The sequence below is a fragment of the Nelumbo nucifera genome, chromosome 3, assembly GCF_055504915.1.
Source record: "Nelumbo nucifera cultivar China Antique chromosome 3, China Antique-T2T, whole genome shotgun sequence".
Lineage (NCBI taxonomy): Eukaryota > Viridiplantae > Streptophyta > Magnoliopsida > Proteales > Nelumbonaceae > Nelumbo > Nelumbo nucifera.
The window spans coordinates 25921428-25941635 of record NC_142651.1 but is presented as its reverse complement, the minus strand read 5'-3'; the positions used below and the strand labels follow the sequence as shown (position 1 = coordinate 25941635).

Here is a 20208-nt window from a genome sequence, read left to right as displayed (position 1 = left end):
GACTTTAAATGAACCAAACAACAACAATCGAAATCTTATTCCAATTCCTAATTGAACCAAATAGGCATTAGGAATAGGTGATTTTGATTTTAATCCTGTGCACCAACCAAATGGACCCCAAAATATTTGAATAGAATCTTATCACATTTATTAATTTTATATCAGATTGAATTTATGGTTCGTTTGGTTTGCAGTTGGAATGGGACATCGGAATTGGAACAATCTATTCTTTTTGCTTGTTTGGTTTAGATGAGAATCAAAATCAATTGGAATGAGATTCTTATTCCCAAGAGAGGGGAGGGAATGTTTTCTCAAATGGAAAATGTCATTCCACCAGAAATGGAAATCAAATTCCGATTCCGCCCAACCAAATGGTTGGAATTTAGAATGGGCCATTCGATTCCAATTCTATATCCTATTCTTGCCAAGCAAACGCACCCTTAGGTTAACGGCATTAATCGAATCGGATTCGAATCTGAAAGATAGATAACATTAGCAGTCCAATCGGGTATGCGGGTGTTAGTCCGTATCCACGCCATAAACGTCAACTTTAAGAGGTTCTAGCCAATTGTGGACAGATGATGAGCGACTTTCCTTTTCTACCTTTTCCTGGCTCCTCTACTCTCTACTCTCGTCTCTCTACTATCACATGATGGTGGAAAGGGAGTAGATGAATAGAAGCAATAGCAACTGCCGTTAGCTTTTTGGTACTTTAGTATCTTTCTCTCTGTTTGGAATCTTATAGATTCTGAGCGACCCTCGAAACGCAAAGATTATTTTGGTAAAACCTCGAAAGAGTTAAGAAGCTCCTTCTTGGATCTCCACCTTGCCCTGCATCCCCAGATTTTGTTTCCACAGGTGGATTTTATGTTTTGTTTTAATGGTTATCCTTATGAACCCCTCGGAAGACGTTTTCCACTAATTTTAACTGACTTGCGGTTCGCCTTGAGAGCACCGTTTAAATTACGGGAGAGGAAGTTAAATTCTCTGTTTCTGTCTCTCTTGCTTCGCATCCTATTGAGCTCTCGGCAAAAGAAGGTTTAGCGAATGAATTTTTGGGTTTTGTAGCATTAACATGCCTTCTTTAAGGTTAGTTATAACATGAGCTGTGATTTTAAGCTTTAATTGTCAATATATTGATCTGGGCTCTTTGAATTCGCTTCTTTTCAAGTGGGAATATCAAATGGAACACGTTTTCATGCTTTACCTGATTACTGTTCCATCTGGGTTGTTTGTATTTTCTTCTGTAGGGATTTTTGGAGAAGGCATAAGAGGAAGGTTTTTGCTACATTGGGAATTTTGGGAAGTGGGTATGCTCTGTATAAGCTTTATGATGCCCACAGGCAGAGGCTTTATGATTTGGAGAGAGAACTTGAAGGCCAGAGGGAAACTGAAGAACTTATTAAGGCTCAGTTAAGAAAAGCAAATTACTATATGCCATCACTTAATATTGTCTGAATTTCCAATTTCTGAATTTGATTTTATTTTTCTGGGTATTGTCTTTGACTGATAGACTCCAAGCCCATTTTGAAAACATTCAAAAGATAGCTGACTCGACCACATTGCCTTATGCAATGCACTTTTTACGGAGTCGGATATCAGAGGAGCTGGACATTTCTCCCTTGACGGGGAGACTACTGCAAGGGAAGGGTCATCCTAATACTCTGACATCTTTGGAGAAGCTAGAGCTATGGGAAAGACTTAAAGTTCTAAGTATGTACTTGTACTATGTAGTTTCCCATTTTGATTGCACAAAGGTGATTTTGGTTTCCTATTTAGTGGGTTTTTATTTGCACCATGTTCAGATGTCGCCTGGAACAAAATGATTTTATTGTGGTTTTTCACTGTATTCTTGAGCAGTTTACCATCCAAATAGGAGCCGTTTCCAGTTGCCAAGAGAATATAGCAATGATGTAATTTTCAAGCAGGGGTTTACATCTTTTTTTTTTTTTTTGTCTTAACAACCAGTAATCACCATGTCAGATGATGATTTGTAGTTTCAAATGCCATGTAAAATTGAAGATAGAAAGAAAGTTTCCATGGCATCCAAACATACTATTAATCTAATGGTATCCCACTTGTAGAAAAGTTTCAATATGCAATTCTTAGTTAGAATGATTTTTGCCCCCTTTTGTTCCTTTTTTCATAGGTTTCACGATAATGGTGTTGTCACTGTGGACAATGACAATGCTTAACTTGTATGTAAGAGTTCAAGTGAACATCTTAGGGAGACATCTATATATTGATACAGCACGAAATCAGGATCTGGGGTATGCTTATCTACCGGTAAGAGTTACTCTTTCTTCTTCTTATATTCCTTATAGCATTTATTAGTATCCCTTCATCTGCTCATCTGTTTCTGTAATCACTAATTTGTAATACTTGATGTAATCTTATCTGACTCTAATCCCTTTGCACTGATTTTGTACTTGTATCATTTTTCCAGTCTAGCAAGTCCTGTGGGTATATATTGCTGAGAGTTTCTTGATATTTTGGTTAAGATTGATCATTATATCTAAGAACTGGAGCTAATTCAATATGTTTGTTAAGAAACAGATTCATATTCCATGAATCAAAAATTGCTTTTTGTAAATTTTCTTGACGATGGTAATTAGAATCCTGGATCCCAATGCACTAAAGATAATTTGTGGGGACGTGTACATTCTGACTTCTTGGAAACTGATCATTGAGAAAATCCATTGTTGACTTGTTATCAATGGATAAGTTGGACTTAAATATAAAATAAAGTAGTCAACAGTTTACACACTCATTTTCTTTTAGTCTGAGAATCCTTCTTTGTAAACTGTCCCTAATCCCTATGCCTACATTTCCTAAACCTGTAATTAAATCTATATTGACTTGTTATCAATGGATAAGTTGGACTTAAATATAAAATAAAGTAGTCAACAATTTACACACTCATTTTCTTTTAGTCTGAGAAACCTTCTTTATAAACTGTCCCTAATCCCTATGCCTGCATTTCCTAAACCTGTAATTAAATCTATATTAGAATCTAGTTGATATGTGATCAAGGCAGTCTACCAAAACTCAGGAATTTGTTGCTTCTCATTTGGTTTTTCTAGGCTTACAATACTGATGTAGGAAAAGAAGGCTTTCTTCTGTAAATCATCAAAGTTGAAGCCTTAGTGGCAAGCATGGTTCAAAGTATCAATACACCTCTGTGTATCAGCACTTTGAACCTTGGTTGCACAGACAATTAGCATTTATACTTGGGTCAAATTAACAGAGAACATGGTCCTTGATTTTACCCAAGAAATGGATTTTTGGTTCGTAATGAAATTTGAAAAACTTTTCATGTCAATGTTTCTTTTGCATTATTTTTGTTGAAGATTAATTAGTTTTATGATGTTTTTCTGAGTAGATGTTTTATGTTAGTTGTTAGATAGGAGGTGGGGACCACAGTAGTTATGTGAGTCCAAATTTTATTATGTTTTTGAGTGTAATATATGCTGTTTTATGTTTTGCCGCCCTATAAGGGCATAGTTGTCTTTGTACTGTTCTATTATTTTAGTATAAATAATAAGTGAAGGGGGCGGCTAGATTATTGCTCTCTTTTCTTTTCAACTTCTCTTCTTCTCTTCTTCTCCTTCTCTCTTCAAGAAACTACTTTTTTTTTATATTTTTTAATTCAGCAGATTTCTACTATTTTCACCAAAACCTGGGCTGTAAATGTCTGTGGCTAAATTTCCTTCTATTTCTCAGCATGTATTCTAATAATGGTCTCTCATGAGTTTGAGATTGAGAGGGGGCTTGAGGGATTTGGAAGTTCTTGTGGCTTTGTCTATCATTGAGTCATTGAGTAGGGTTTTCTTGAGCTTTTTCTGTTTTTGATATTAGGATTTGGACCATCAATTCATTAGGCTGTTTCTCTTGTGTGTTGTTTATTTAAGGCCTTATCCTCTCCTCCCACCCCCATTTCATCCTTTCCTGTGAATGTTGTCTGGTGTGGTTCAATACCACCTAAAATTAGAGTTTTCTGTTAGTAAGCTAAACGCATGAAGATCAACACTTGTAAGAATCCCCAAAAGATAAGACTCAATTGGTACCTCTCACTGGATATTTGCTTCCTTTGTCAAGCAAATTGTGAGACTATGCACCACTTACTGTCTCCCGTTCTTTCACTTCTAGCATTTTGAAGTACTTCTATTCTTTATTTATGGACTGATGATGAACGACTCTCCTTTTTTACCTTTTCTTAGCTCCTCTAGTCTCTACTCTCGTCTCCCAATGATAGGGAAGCTTTGGCTTATCTTATTTGTACAACATTATTTATATACTATTGACAAATGAGGCTTTCTTTATTTTTTTATTAATTTTCTGTTATCCATGGGTTGATTATGTTATTGAACCAATGTGTCATTTATTTTATTTGGTTAATTGACTGCTTCCTCATTAAGGGTATAAATTTAATTTAGTCTTTTATTTACTTAATATAAAGGGTAGTGGGGGACTTAATATTAAAATGAGATGTACATTTACCAATCTGGCGCTTCTTAAATGACATAAAAGACAAATAATGACAGATATGCCCTGCTGTTAATATATAACTTCTAACACTCCCCCTCAAGCTAGAGCATAAATATCATATAGCTCCAGTCATACACACACAAGTTAACCCTTTGGTGAACAGATCAGCTAGTTTATCCTCTGGCTTCACATAAGGAGCAACTTCTCCACCTGTGATCTTCTCCCTCGAAAATGACTGTCCACTTCTATGTGCTTGGTTCGCTCATGAAACATAAGATTAGAGGAGATGAGAAGCCTTATCACAAAACAACTTTATAGGCTTTGAGATGCCTACTCCAATTTCCTATAATAGATGCTTCAACCAACTCACAAGCGGTATGAGCCATTGCATTATGTTCTGCCTCAATACTGCTTATGGCAACCACACTTTGCTTCTCATTCTTCCAAGTAATGAGATTCCCTCCAAGAAATGTCTAATAGCATGCGATAGACTTTTTATTTGTTGTGGATCCTGCCCAATCTACATTTGAGTACCTTTCTAAGGACAAATCTTTCTCTTTCTTGTACATTAGCCCTCAACCTAGAGCTCCTTTTAAGTAATGCAACACCCTGATAATACCATCCAATGACTAGTCCTTGGATTTTGTGTAAACTGGCTTAACACTGCCATACTAAATGATATATATCTTTTTTTAGTAATAGTGAGATAGATAAGTTTACTCATCAGTTTCCTGTATCTCCTTGGATCATCATCATCCAACAACTCCCCCACACTATTAGTTATCTTAGTGTTTGAATCAATGGGAGTTTCGTTGAATTGCGAGGAACCCTTACATATAACATATAACATATAACAACTCATAAGTTTCTATATCCAAATTAGAGACTTTTGGCCTGTACTACCTGATCTGTACCCCCCCGGAAAAAGTCGAGTTTTAAATTTAGAGTTATAATTCGAATTGACTAATCCGGTATATTTTCCACATTCATAGGAGTGCATCTATGTTTCTGCTTCACGAATATGATATTTTCTGGGCATTTCTAATAATATCAAGTGTTGTTCCTATTTTGGCATATCTAATTTCCAGAGTTTTGGCCCTGATTAGGGAAGGACCTGAGAAACATTCTAGTTATGAATCGGGTATAGAACCAATGGGCGATGCACGTACTTACCTTTTCGGAGAGGATGATGGTGGTGCAATTGAGGCTAGGTTAGGTAGATCCATTGATGTAAACCTGTTCATGGGCTAGGGTTGGGCCAGGCTTTACCACTTATCAACAAAAAATTTCTAGGCCTAAGCCTAAGCCTGACCCTTGTATAAAGCCCAAAGCCTGATCTAAGTAGGATTGAGACCCAAGAAAAAATTATTATATATTACTAATAATAATATATTAGTAAATGCTAATTATATATAATATTATCGGTTTGGGTTGGGTATGACCACACAAGCTACTTGGCCAATGAATAGGTCAACTGATGGTAAGGATGATGGTGGTGTAGCTGAGGTTGGAGTTGGAGCAACTAGTTTATGCAGTTGCTTGACATACACTTTGTGAATTGGTGGCAACATAGTTTCCTCAATAGTGGGAAGGGGAACATGTAAAGATTCCTTGTTTCCTTTGTAGTATCCAAGTAGGAAGTGGAAGAGGAACAAGAGAAGACAAAGGAGAATCCCCAACAAAGAAAAAGAGAACAATTTTAAAGAAGGAAATATCTAGAAGGACAAACAACCCGTGGATCAAGTTTATCCAATCAAGGACCTAGTTTTTACACAAAACAAATATAACCGAAGACCCGAGGAGGGAGAAGCTGAAGAAAACAAAAGGGAAGAAGGAAATTTTCCATCAAGAATAGAAGATGTCATACAATTAATGAGGAAACATGAGGTAAGAACAACATACTCCAATAAATTTAGGAACTAATGTTTGGGTCAAGAGAGCTTGAGCTTATTTCAAGTAAATGCTGATTATTTTGTTTAACCATACTGTTTTTCTATGGTGTATGTCACAAACCAGTTCAAAGAGAAAAGAAAGAGTTTTAGGGGTGTCTAAACACTTACCCGACCCCCACCCCCAAAGAGCCATATATATTAAATAATATTAATAATTACAGAGGGGTCCTTGGAGGACTAAAAGATAAAAAGGCTGAAAAGCAAAAACAAAGAATATAAAAGGAACATGACTATGTACAGTAGGGACTATAGCAATACAATACATCAAGTTTCTTCACACTCCCCCTCAAACTGATGCCAGAACATAAGCATCAGTTTGCCCACAAGAAACACATATCTAGAATCTAGATCTTGTCATGGGCTTCATAAATATATCCACAATCTGCAAGTCTGAAGCTACATGAGGAAGAGAGATGGAGCCAGCAAGAAACAAGTCTCTCATGAAGTGACAGTCCACTTCAATATGTTTAGTCCTCTCGTGGAACACTGGATTGGATGCAATCTTAGTGGCACTAGTGTTATCAGCATAAAGAGGAATAGGAGTGGGAAGATGAACACCAAGATCAGTAAAGAGAGACTGGAGCCAAACTATCTCACTACAAACAGAAGACATAGCCCTATATTCAGCCTTTGTAGATGACTTTGAAATTGTCTGTTGTTTGTTGCATTTCCAAGAAATGAGGGAGTCTCCCATAAAAACACACCACCCTGAAGTAGATCGTCTGGTGTTAGGGCAACCTGCCCAATCTATATCAGCATAGGCCCTCAACCGAATAGGTGAAGAGGAAGAAAAGAATAGTCCCTGAGATAAAGTACCACAAACATAACGAATAATCTGATGTACAGCAGTCATATGGGGTCTATGTGGACGAGTTCATATTCAGCATACAAATCAAGAAAACCAGCATAATATTCTTTAATCTCCCAATCTCCTTGACAATTTGCAAAAATTTCAGCCTCAATCTGATATTGCCTTGACATATTGGATTGATAATATACCTTCTCCAAATATGCATACATCGCGTAGGCAGTACGCATTATCCTCATGGGTACTGCAATGTGAAACGCTATCAAAATGAGTATCCAAGAGACAATTTTCCCATTATCAAGCTTCTACTGTGAATAGTTCACATCTGTCTCATCCAGCATAGTGACCTTTCCATTCAAATATCCCTCCAGGCCTTTTCCCTCAACAAAGGAATTGAAATGGAACTTCCACATGCTTTAGTTAGTTCCATCAAACTTTACAGGAATAATATCAGCCTTCTCAGCCATTCCAGATTACAACCATAGTCCCAAAAAAATCACAGTACTGAAATCAAGGCTAAAGGGAAGAAAACTGATGAAAATCAACCAACCAGAATCAGATAAAATCTAAATCAACTACTGAAGTAACCCTTTCATCAAAGAAAAGGTCTTACACTGCAGAAATCTCAGAGCAATCAAGAAACAATACGTAACAGTCCAAAAAATTCAACTTTCAGCACTGTCAACAGGAAGAGAGGGATCAAAACCCTACAAAACTCGACTAAAATCTAAATCAGATCTGATAGTCTAAAAGAGAAGGCTATGGTGACACAAAATCCAGATTTCTAGCCAGATCCAATGGTCCAAATGAGAGAAAGAGAGAAAATACAGTTCAGACCTGCAATTTTCAGAGAAAAAAGGTGAAGCTTCGTACTGATCAATTCAGCTCCAAAAAGCTTTGCAGAGAAGTACACGGTAGTCGATCTGTAGTCCTTAAATCTCCCTTTGAATGCCAAGGATCAAACCCAGGTCAGATGGACCTGCTCTGATACCATGTCACAAAGCAGTTCGAAGAGAAGAGAAAAGAGATCTAGGGGTGTCTGAACACTTACCTGACCCCCACCCCCAAAGAGCCGTATATATTAAATAATATTAATAATTACAGAGAGGTCCTTGGAGGACTAAAAGGAAAATACAAAAGAGCCCTTAGAGGGACTAGCAATACAATACATCAAGTTTCTTCACAGTATGAACAAGAAGATTGATGAATAATACCATGAGAATCAAAACATGATTGAAAACTATTATGGAAGTATTCTTTTGCATTGTCTAAATCAAACACTTTAATTGAAGCACCAAATTGATTGCATACTTCAGCATAAAAGGAAAGAAATAAAAAAACAGCTTAGAACAATCTTTGATTAAATAAATCCTAGTCATTCTTGAATATAATCATCAATGAGGGATAAAAAATATTTAAATCTATTATAAGACATAACACGACTAGGACCCCAAACATCAGAGTGAACAAGTTTAGAAGGACTTGAGACTACAAATTTTCCTTGGAACAAATGACACCCTATTATGTTTACTAAGCTGACAATACTCACATTGCAACTTTGTAATAGACCCCAAAGTAGGAATCAATTGCTTCAAGATAGGAAGGATGACCCAACCAACAATGACATTGATGAGGGGTTAATGTGGAATGTAATGCCTTTTGTGTTTCGCCGTCATCTAGATAGTATAGTCCTCCAAGCTCATGCCCACCACCAATCGTTTTTCCCATCTGGAGATCTTGAAAAACACAACAGAACAGGGAAAATGAGATAGAACAATTTAATGTCTTTGTCAATTTACTTACAAACATGAGACTAAAAGGGAATTTAGGTACATATAATACTGAAGGCAAAGTAAGAGATGGGTTAAGATTCACATTACTAGTACCAGTCACTAAGGAAGTAGCACCATTAGCTAGGTTAACAGATTAAGATGTAGATGGGGAAGACAGAGAAGTAAACAAATCTGGAGATCCAGTCATATGGCCTAAGGCTCTAGAGAACCTAGGTAGCAAACTTAGAATAGGATGCAAGGCAGGCATGCTATACCTGCCTTAGACAATGTCACAGTATTATTGGAAGAAGAGGACATATCAAGTGCTTTTTTTTATAGGAAACAGTAACTTTCATTGATGAAGTTAAATAAAGAGTACAAATATCACCATCCACAGGATGGTTGGAGAAACCAAAAACAAACAAACAAACAAACAAAAAAAAATACCTTACAAACAAGCCCAAAACAAAACCTCCCTATTTAACTCCTTCCTTAGCTAAAGCGTCAGCCATTCCATTTGCTGACCTTTTTACCCATTTAAATTGCACCCCAAGCTCCCTTGCTAAGCTTACAATCTCTCTTAGAGGCTGTCTAAGTGACCACACTCCCAGGTTTCTAGATTGCATCCACCCTATTACCAGCTTGGAGTCTCCTTCCACTTCTAGAGGCAGATGCGTCATCATAAGTAGTGTCCTCTCCAACAGAAGCATGATTTGCCCACGTAGAAGATGGACCATGTAAGTTATTCTCGAGGAATTATTCAACCTAAAAGCTTAAGTAGTTAGGTGAGGCCCCTAAAGAGGTTTTCATTCTCTAACATGCCCCCTTGCACGAAAGCCCGTCGGGCTTGAAGCATGGACAAGCACATGCCCATCCATACCTTATGCTGAAATTTAATTAATTATAATGAGAGTGACAAGGATCAAACAATAGACCACTTGGTCTGATACCATGTCAAGGAACCTTTGAGCCTAAAAGCTTAAGCTGTTAGGTGAGGTCCCAGAATAGGTTTTCGTTCTCTAACAGTTATAACAGTTATTAACTGTGTGTCCCTCACGTCCACAATTGCTATACTCACATACAGAACCACATCAAGTATCAACCACCACCCCGAGCACTTCCTCCATCTTGACCACCTCTTACTCCATGACAAGCACATTGAACTCCAACACCTCTACCTTGCATACCTCTATTAGTCCCTTGAGATGCAACCAAGGCAAAATTTCTCAGAAATAGAAGTGTTCTCATTCTGGGGATTAGATACTCTCCTAACTCTCGAGAACACCTCTAGTAAAGTAGGAATATCGTTGTTACCCAAAATCTGTGCATGAATTGGTTCATATTTAGATCTCATTCCTGAAAGAAAACATTCTACATCTGTTATATCCAAGTGCTCTCGCTGTTGTTGTTTGTACCTTCAAACTAGTGGATAAAGGCTGATTAACATTCAATTTATCGTGCTGGTTTTTTAAGGGCTAGGTAGTATTCTACAAAATTTTTATCACCCTGTTGAAGAAGAAAGTAGTCCTGGTGTGGTAGATTCATGTTACATTCAAGTTTCAAAGTATCGATACACCTGATAAGCACAGACACGCATATCGGGTTTTCTGACACTATCAAACACTTTTTTATTTTTATTTTTATTTTTTTTACTTTGAGATTTTCACAGCTGGCCAGTTTTAATGGTATTCAACATTTAAAAACATTAGGTTATGTTTAGATAAGCTTTTCTGAAGTACTTTTGTGCTCCAACAGCAAAAAAATGGAAAATATATGCCATGATGCCCATACATATATGATACATGGCATTATTATGCCACGTGGCAAATTTGTGAATATGGAAAAATATATGCCATGTGTCAAATGGAAAAATACATGCAATTTTGATGTCCACATATGTGGCAAAATATATGACATGTGGCATTAATTTGTGCCACACGGCACAACTATTGGGTCATGTGACATTTTTATATTAAAAATTTCAACAAATAACAAGTTGACACATTGAATTTATCATATCACACATGATAATGCAACATGGAAAACACTTATTTATGCTTTTAATCTTAAAAGAATATTTTGACAACAATAATTACCAAACTACAAAAGCACAAAGTAAAAGCATGAAATGTACTTCATGCTTTTGTACTCTGAAAAACACAAGAGCAAAAGCTCATCTAAATATAACCTTAGTTTTTGGAAATGCCTTAAAAGGCGTACCAATGGACCACCATTTCAAAATTTTGAACCTTGGTCACATTATCTTGACCCAAATATAACTGTTTCACATGATCCTAAATGTCCTTTGCAGTGTCCAGGAACATAAGATTGACCCTGATGTGCGGTTCCATGCTATTATTTCCAAAGCGATGTTAATCTGCATGTTCTCTTGCACCCGATCATTATATCCATCACTTCCACTATCTGGTTTTGCATCCTTAATATATTTCAGTTTGCCTTTTCTGGTTAGGAAGATTTCAACAGACTTTGCCCATAGTACATAGTTAGGACCATTGAGTTTGACTGAAGCCATTTGTACAACCATAAAATCTGGAGCAACACAATTCCTGATTTAATTTCAACACTTGTCAACGCCATAAGTTTGATAATTGTCTCTGATTCCCTTCACAACTGTTCACTACCTTTAGACAATGTTTAAAACCAACATCAATAGAAGCCACTCTTCAACTCTCTTGGAACACTGCCAATCTCAAAAAACTTACCGGTATCTTGCTGTCATACCACAGTCTATTATTCAAACACCACAACTAACTGAATAATGAAAGTAACTGATCTAAACATTCACAAACCAATCTCTCTTTGAACTGCCAATTAGAGGGATTTAGTACACCAAGGAATACAAACTGAGGCATGGAAGCCTATTTCCTTAGCTGCTATGAGTCTTGTACAGTTCCCCTTCAACTCTCTTGTGTGTAGAGAAAGAAATATATATGCCTAGGGCTGCAGGGTGATCAATAATCTACCAGGTGACCACAGGTGCTCTTTTACCATGTGATTTTCCTAGGGAAGATCTTTAGATCATAGAAAAATAAAAGAAGAATAACCTGAACACCTGCTCGATTGAGAAAGAAGTAGAAAAAAGGAGAAAACAAAGAACAGAAGAGAATAGGGTTTCATCAGTTTTAAGAAGTTTTGGGGGACTGAATTTGAAATCAATGCCCTTGAAGAGCTAAGATATTTCTTTGGGATTGAGGTAGCTAGATCCCATCATGGTATTTATATCTCCCAACATAAATATATTCTTGACATTTTTGGAGATACAGGGAAACTAGAGTGAAACCAGTAGATACTCCTTTTGATCCTAATCATAGGACCAATGCTACTGAGGAGGAGCTTCTTGAGGACAGAGGTATGTATTAACAGCTGGTTGGTAGACTCTTGTATTTGTGCATGTTTTCACCTGATATATCATATTCAATGTGTGTGGTGAGCTAGTATATGCATTCTCCACGCACTACCCATTTAGTAATTGTATACAGAATTCTTGCTTATCTGAAGGGAGGCCCTAGGAAGGGAATTTTATTCCCCAAGCATGATCAGTTGAAGATAGAAGTATTTACTAATGTAGACTAGGCAAGTTCTCTCAATGATAGGAGATACCTAGGGCTTCTATGCATTTTTAGGTGGGAATCTAGTGCTTGGAAGAGCAAGAAGCAATTGGTTGTTGCTTGTTCAAGTGTAGAGGCTGAATAGATCCATGGTGTATGTACTCTCAGAGGCTCTTTGGCTAAGGTCTTTCCTTAGGGAGTTGGGATTCAATTGGAGATGCCACTAGTGCTATATTGCAACAACAAGGCTGCTATTAACATTGCTGATAATCAAGTTCAGCACAATCACACCAAATACACTGAGGTGGATAGTTTGTTAGGGAGAAGGTGTTATTAAGCAAGGTTTGTCTACCTTATGTGTAGACTGATCAACAACTAGTAGAGGTGTTTACCAAAGGAATCTCTCGGCTGAAGTTACAGATACACTTGACATTTGACAAGTTAGGAATGCTTGACATCTACTTCCAACTTGACAGGGGCTGTTGACAGGCCAGGTTTTTTTTATTCTTTATTTTTTTTTCTGTTATATATGGGCTGATCATGTTATTGGGCTCATGGGCGATTTATTTTATTTGGTTATTTTCGCTCATTAAGGGCACAAGTGCAATTTAATCTTTTATTTTCTTAATATCAGTGTTTTAAGACTCAGACCAGACAGGACAGATGGACCAGTAAACCCAGGAATGGGAAGAGATTCCATTTTTTTAGAACCTTGGTTTTCATTTTTCTGAAAATCCGGTAGAATTGGTGAAAACCTGGTAGAACCGTTGAAAACTGGCCAGGTTTCAATGACCCAGCCAGTTTTCACATCCTGCCCGGGTCACTGAAGTGTTACAAATTTTAAAATGGTGGTAAGAAGATTCGAACCTGGGTTCTCTTAATTATGTGTATCAACATCAAACCATCAACCCGTCATGTTTTCTGTACTTACCGTTGCCTCTTTTAATACATATGCTAATTAAATATGTACATATTCTGAAAAAAATGCTAGTTGAAAGATTTGAACCCTGGTTATTTATATCAAAAAACAATAATTTGGCCATCTAGCCGCCACTTACAAGTATTTTAGGTTACAAAATTTATTACATATGGCTTTTATGTGACTTGCAGTCAAACCTTCTGGCCCATTGTCAAACTGTTTGACCCGTGGCCCAGTATGCATTCTGGCCTTGTGTTGGGTCCGAGTCTTAAAAACACTGCTTAATATAGAAGGTGGTGGTGGACCTTAGAACCCCATAATCTGCTTGTGCATTCATCCCTTTCTTTTCTTTTCTTCTCTCTTCCTCCATTCTTCCTCCCTTCATCGGTTCTTGCCTTAGATTTCTTTTCTTTTCTCTTTCACATTCAGACCTAAGTAGTAGTTACTATTTAGTGAAAAAAATAGTATTTAGTGTGAAACTAGCCTACTTGTACTAACCAAAAAAATTTGACAGACTGAAAAATTAAGAAAAACAAATAAACAAGAGAAGAATAAACAAACTGGAAACCTTGACCCTTTTCCTGATTAAGTTTAAAGGTAATGGACTGATGGAGGGTGAACTGGAGGACTCATCTGTATCACCTGAGTTTTCAGTGGAAGATAAAGATCCAAACCAAGATCATATGGAAGGATATAGATCCAAATCATTTTTGAACCCACATCAATAGGGATATGGATCTAATGTAACTTGTACCATCTACCTCTTCTTTTAATCAATTAATAGAGATTGGTTATTGCTGATTAAAAAAAAAAAAACTTTAACTTAGAGTAGTACATCATTTTCACCTAGGCTCAGTTTGGGAAGAGTACAAATACAAATATATACAGTGCAAATAGAAGGTTTAGAAATACAATATACAAGGTGCTGCATTCTACATATTTGTATTTGTACTCTTCCCAAACTGAGCCTTAATAGCAATATTTTTTATAATCCCCCTCAAGCCCCCAAAAGACCCTATAATAGTTCTCAGCCATTTCAAAACTGTTTTTTTTTTAATTAAATTAAAATTTTATTAAGAGAAAGAGCAATTCAGATACAAGCTTCCCATGGAGAGGCATGAACCACGTCCTCTCCCAACAACAAGAAGAAAACAGAAAACAGAATCAAACTACAATTGAGCCCAATTCAATTCTTCCCTGTTTGCCCCGTGCTTTTCTAGACAATCAGCCAAAGCATTTGCTGATTTCTCCACCCATTGTAGTCTTATAGTCAAGCTCCTTGTCAGCCTCTTTAATTTTTTTAACTTCATTCTTAAAGCACCAAACTATAGACTTAGGATTCTGTAGCCATCCCACTACCACCTTGGAATCCCCTTCAATTAGCAGCTCTTCCATACCTAGCTGAACTGCAAAATGTACACCTTGGATGGCAGCTACCAATTCCGTCCTAGTAGAGTTCCCAACTCCTAGAGGACCCGAGTAAAGGAGAACCACATTACCAGTCTCATTCCTCAGAACCCCTCCCATCCCAGTGGGGCCTGGATTACCTTGACTTCTGCCATCAAAATTCAGCCATTTCCAAACTGTTGTGACTAGGATTAGTGCCTCAGACCTGAAACTTGGCCTATCAAGCAACATTGGCTGTGCCTGTGCCTTTTTAAGCTCACTACCCTAATGGCCTGAGTTGTTTGCCTCCCTAAAGAAAAATGGTAATACCAACCATCAAGCGTAGCCCCTTGTGACCCTAACCAGTCCCACACTCAAGCTACTTCTCCAGATGAATCTTACAACCGTTAAAAGACATTCAACCATGTCTAAGGGTTTCCAAAGCAGCGGCTTCTGAGGAGAAGATGAAAAAGAAAAGTTCCATGTTTCAGGAGCCTAGCATTGGAGTTAGAGAAGCACAGCCATCCTGTCAAAACCAATCTCTCAATCTCCAAAGACTCTGGAGAAAGGTTCTTGCAATTTCCCACACTAAACATTTACAGAGGAACACTACTTCTTTGTTGGCAACTACAATTCTGTTCGGTGGACCCAAGTCACCCAACCACACAAACAAGATGCTGTACCTTGATAGATTTCTTCAGTGCTCAAGGGGGTAAAGTTTTGCACATGGAATCGACCAGTCAGATGCATCCAATATTGACTAACAGTGTTCAATAACGGCCAAAACTTTTTTTTTGGTTTGTTGCAGGAAGAATTCATTGAGAATTATTTGTTTAAGTCTTCAGTTTAGATCCTTCGATCTTCTGAACCAAGCACATTGGCCCCTAATATGTACGTATAAATGTAATTGCATGCTTATTCATTTTTTTTTCAACTCAGAAAAAACCTTGTTCCAATCATATTAGATTGACTAGAAAATCCAATATCCAGGGCCATATTCCTTGCATGTGAATCCTCGTGTCTTTTCTCAGTCTCATGCATTCCCTTTCTGACCTTCCTGTAACTCATCTATACCTGTCAGTATATTTGTCATGTTAACATGTCTGGTATGCTAGAAATCTAGAAAGTAAGTTTCTCCTGTATCAAATTGTAGTTAACTCTTGAAGAATGTTGCTCACTGCAGTTTGAGGATTCCTACACTGACACTGCACTTCTGCAAACCTGGGCAATATATATACAGGTCATGGAATGTGTAATATTAATGCGTAACATCTCCATAGTCAATAAAAACTTGCTCTTATAATTTATTTGGTCACTGTCATAGAGAGCTTGTGTCAGGTTACATTTGAGGATATAAATTAAAAAAAAATACATATAAAATTGATGAAACAATATTCAGATTTGAATAATGAAAGAATCCTCAAAGATTACAAACGAATGGGTTCACAGAATGTCAACTGATATATGAAACCATTTGATGAATGTTTTGTGCCTTAGTCTCACAGAACAATCTGGGTCTCAAGCCAACAATGCTAAGAAAAGTGGAATGCTGCTGGAGTAGGTATATCCAAAGCTCCAAAATAATGTAAAATCAGATGGTTTAAGATTCTTTGGTTCATGATGATTTCTGGTGTAGGCATTCTCTTAGGTGGGACTTGCTGAATGGCACACCTGATCCTTTGACAAAAGTTGTTAGTGCCCCAGACCACAACTGCCTATATATGTTGATTGTAATCATTTTTATATATTTTTAGTTGAGCATAAATTTTGCCAATACATTACTCGTTTTCCTGAGCAAATGTTGGCATTTCACTTTGAAAATATTAATAGAAAAGGCCAAAAGAGCAAGACTCCAACACATGTACGTTGGAAGGATAAACATTCTTTTACAAGAAATCTGGTAACCAAGATCCTTTTGCCTGCCTGTGCAGGAAGAGGTGGATCCATTCAACAGGCATGGTCAGCAAGAATTTTTGGCAAGTTCTGATTATCTCTCAAGTTATAGATTGAACAAAGTGATTGTAAATATGCAGATGGCTGCTGTAGATGTTCTTAAAGGGTGAGCTGTTCATACAAACTCCTTCCACTCTGAATAGGTTTTCATAGGCTTATCACCAAGACCACTTTCACCATCCAATAATACATAGCAGTCAATGTGTAGATTCTGTAGAAGTAACCTTCCCTACTAGTTTCCATCTTTTGGTAGATACTATAGGATCCTTTGTGCTGCCATGGAATTCCAAAACTCTAGGTAATGGCTTAGAAATGGCATGTTCTTTATTGACAGCTTTACTTGAATCCTTGTGATCACAGTAGAGCTTTTCATTGGGCATTGCAATTAGGGTTGTTAATGGGTTGGGTTGACATGAAACTATTGGGTTAGGGTCATGTTATCCTTAATCAGGTCAGATCAGGTTGAGGTGGACCTGTGCCAATGCTTGTATGCACAACCTTGGTTGAAAATAGATGTTCTATATGTGAGACGGGTCATATCAAGCTTGGTATTGCATCTTTGTTCAGCTGGGTCTGGTTCAGTTGTACCAAACTCATGCCAAACTTGACATTGACATCTTTGTTCATCTTCATGTGCAGGAAGCAGCTGAGAGATCCCTTCAACACTATGCTACTTCATGATACCATCATACAGATACTGGACATGTTCATGAGCATGAATGGCCCTAATCACTGGGTAACCTATTTGGTTCCTGAAAATGCCATATCATACAATCATCAAAGAGCTACATCCCCCAATGATCTGCTTCCTGATCTTACCAAGCTTGACCAACTAATGGCAGAGACACGTGCTGTATTATTGAGGTTAGTTTAACACGGACGTCTCACTTCAGCCCATTATTGCTACATGCGAATATATGTAAATAGATTGATCATTTGTTTTTTTTTTTTTGGCAGCTCTGATTTTGGAAACGTTGTGAAGATTTCACTGAGTGCAGTGGTGGATGCTCTGATGGAGGAAATCGGAGTTGAGTCCAGCGGGGGCAGTTCTCCATCAGGAATTCCACTGGCCAAGCTTTTGCCACGAGTTGCACAGATGGGCCCACTACTACTTGAGGAACCTAGCAGTAATAGGTTCATTCAGATCATCCGGAAATTACCTGAAGTTGAACTCTTCTATACTATTCTCTATGCAAATACACCATCCTTGTAGACTATGAAAAACAAGATGTCGAAAGAACAAATGAAGTTAAAGAAACATAGGGTGTGGTTTCATGTCAATTTTTAATTTTATTATAATTTGGACAATTTTGTTGAATTGGGTTGAGGTGGGGGAGATACATAAGAAGAAAACTACAGATTATTCTGTGACAGCATTGTCATTTCGTTCTCAATTTTTCTGCAATCAATGAGCTTTTCATTCTCTCTCTCTCATACACACACAGAAATTGTTGAGGTGTAAGCCTCAACAGCGTAAGTTTTAGGAAAAAAAAAAAGAAAAAAAGTACTGATATACATTATATGGACAAATTTTGATGAAAAATATCACTAGATTTCTTTTCGATCCCAAAATCTAATTTTAATTGACCAAAATATCCCCTCCCTTTTATTGTTTTAATTGGGTAGAAAAGATTATGATTGTAAAATAAAATTTTAAAAAGATCATAATAAAAAGAATATAAACTAATAAAAATTAAATATGTAAACTGGCTACGAAAGAAATAGATTGCATCTAAATAATGTATAAGGAAATTATAAATAAATACAATATAATAAGTTGGGCATAACCTGAGCCCAAGCTATAGTCATATATAATATTTTATGTTACATAAAATATAAAATAAATGTTACACAAATATTATTTATTATATATTATACATATTTAATGTTTGATACTATATATTTATGTTCAATGTTTAAAATTATAGGCCCATAACCCGACTTGGGGTTATGATCGACTTGGCCAGTTAAACTGATGAACTTTGACCCTGGGAAAAAGCACATCTACTTCTGATCCAGTTCTCTAAACGTTGCTATTTACAAATGTTTCAATGCAACTGTGTCAATGGTTTGGATTTGGTGCAAGCCGGCCTCAACATAAAATTCACTCAAAATTCGACCTTGACTCGATAGGGTCAAGTCAAGTAGTAAGCCCTCAATTAATAAGTGTTTAAGTCATTTTAGAGCAATGTTTTAAAATGATTGTTGGTCAGACTGCTTGGCCCCGAAACCAGTTAGGTAACTACCTATGTTTTACACTTGAATAATTTTTTATTAAAAAAAATTATTGATTTGGTCAGAGAACTGTTAATACTAACAATTGAACCACTAAATGGCCATTTAACCGAATAAATGATTTTTTTTTTCAAAATTTTAAATGTTTCGGGCTAACCCATTCAAATCAGACGATCGAACCACTAACTGAAAACCAAACACCGAAGTGGTTTGGTCTTTAAATCGGATTTTAAACCCTTGTTTTCTACTTGTCATGGACCCAGCCTATCTCGTGACTCGATTTGGATCGACCTCATATGGTCATATTATAAATAATCGTTAACCAATGACCCATACCATCTGACCTGTTTGATGGGTTTTTTGTTTTTGTATTATTTTAATTTTCAATGACATCACAAATTGACACATTAACTTAGATGGTTGAAACACTAACTAGGGTGTTCATGCAGTCAGTTCAAATCGGTTTGGTTAAAATGAAACCTAACTCACATTTCAATTAGGCCATTTTCATGAACCAAACCAAAATCAAATTAAATTGGTTTTATGAATCAAATCAATTTAAACCAAGGTTTAAAATATCGATACAGGCCAATACGCCGTAGATACACCAATAGAGACGTATTGGCCTGTATCATGGCTCGCTTTTATTTGTTAAGTTTTTCTTTTGCAACTGGTACAGAGGGGTCGGTTTAAGACCCTTTTACCCCTTGAACCAGCTCAGACTCCAAAACACCTTCTGTAAGGATGTATCAGAAAGCCCCTGATATGATAAGTATCAGTCGATGAGGCTTGATATGTGTCAAATTTTAAACCTTAATTTAAACCAAATAGAGAATCAAATAAACCCACTCAAATTAGCTTATTTTGCTTTGGTTCAATTTCATTTCCGATTTATAAACCGAATTTGAACGCCCCTTACTAACCCCATGACCTAGACTAGAGGAGAAAACAGTTGAACCTCCAAGACAGGTTTTAAAACCATTTTAGAGTAAAAAACTCAAAATTTTATCTACTAAAAAGCTCGATTTTTAATGCAGCAAAAAAGGTCAAAGTTTAGAATTTCATATTTATTATTAACTTGTTAGAATCTAGTAATTGTATGCTTGTTAAGAACAAATATTTTTGG

At 36.8% G+C, this 20208-nt stretch overlaps 1 protein-coding gene across 1 annotated transcript; it reads left to right on the top strand.

The window, feature by feature from the left end:
• Positions 1-580: 580 nt before the first annotated feature.
• On the top strand, positions 581-18273 carry LOC104596334 (peroxisome biogenesis protein 3-2-like). The gene is made up of 7 exons (XM_010257458.2): positions 581-1089; positions 1251-1412; positions 1514-1713; positions 2150-2286; positions 16826-16953; positions 17487-17711; positions 17805-18273. The coding sequence occupies exons 1-7, from the start codon at positions 1076-1078 to the stop codon at positions 18058-18060; spliced, it is 1122 nt and encodes a 373-aa protein (XP_010255760.1). The 5' UTR covers positions 581-1075; the 3' UTR covers positions 18061-18273.
• The last annotated feature ends 1935 nt before the right edge of the window (positions 18274-20208 follow it).

Bases quoted from the DNA above. Each gene is read 5' to 3' on its own strand.
- LOC104596334 (XM_010257458.2), top strand. The intron at 1,714-2,149 runs GTATGTACTTGT...CTTTTTTCATAG, and splicing joins GGAAAGACTTAAAGTTCTAA to GTTTCACGATAATGGTGTTG. The intron at 16,954-17,486 runs GTGAGCTGTTCA...CTTCATGTGCAG, and splicing joins GCTGTAGATGTTCTTAAAGG to GAAGCAGCTGAGAGATCCCT.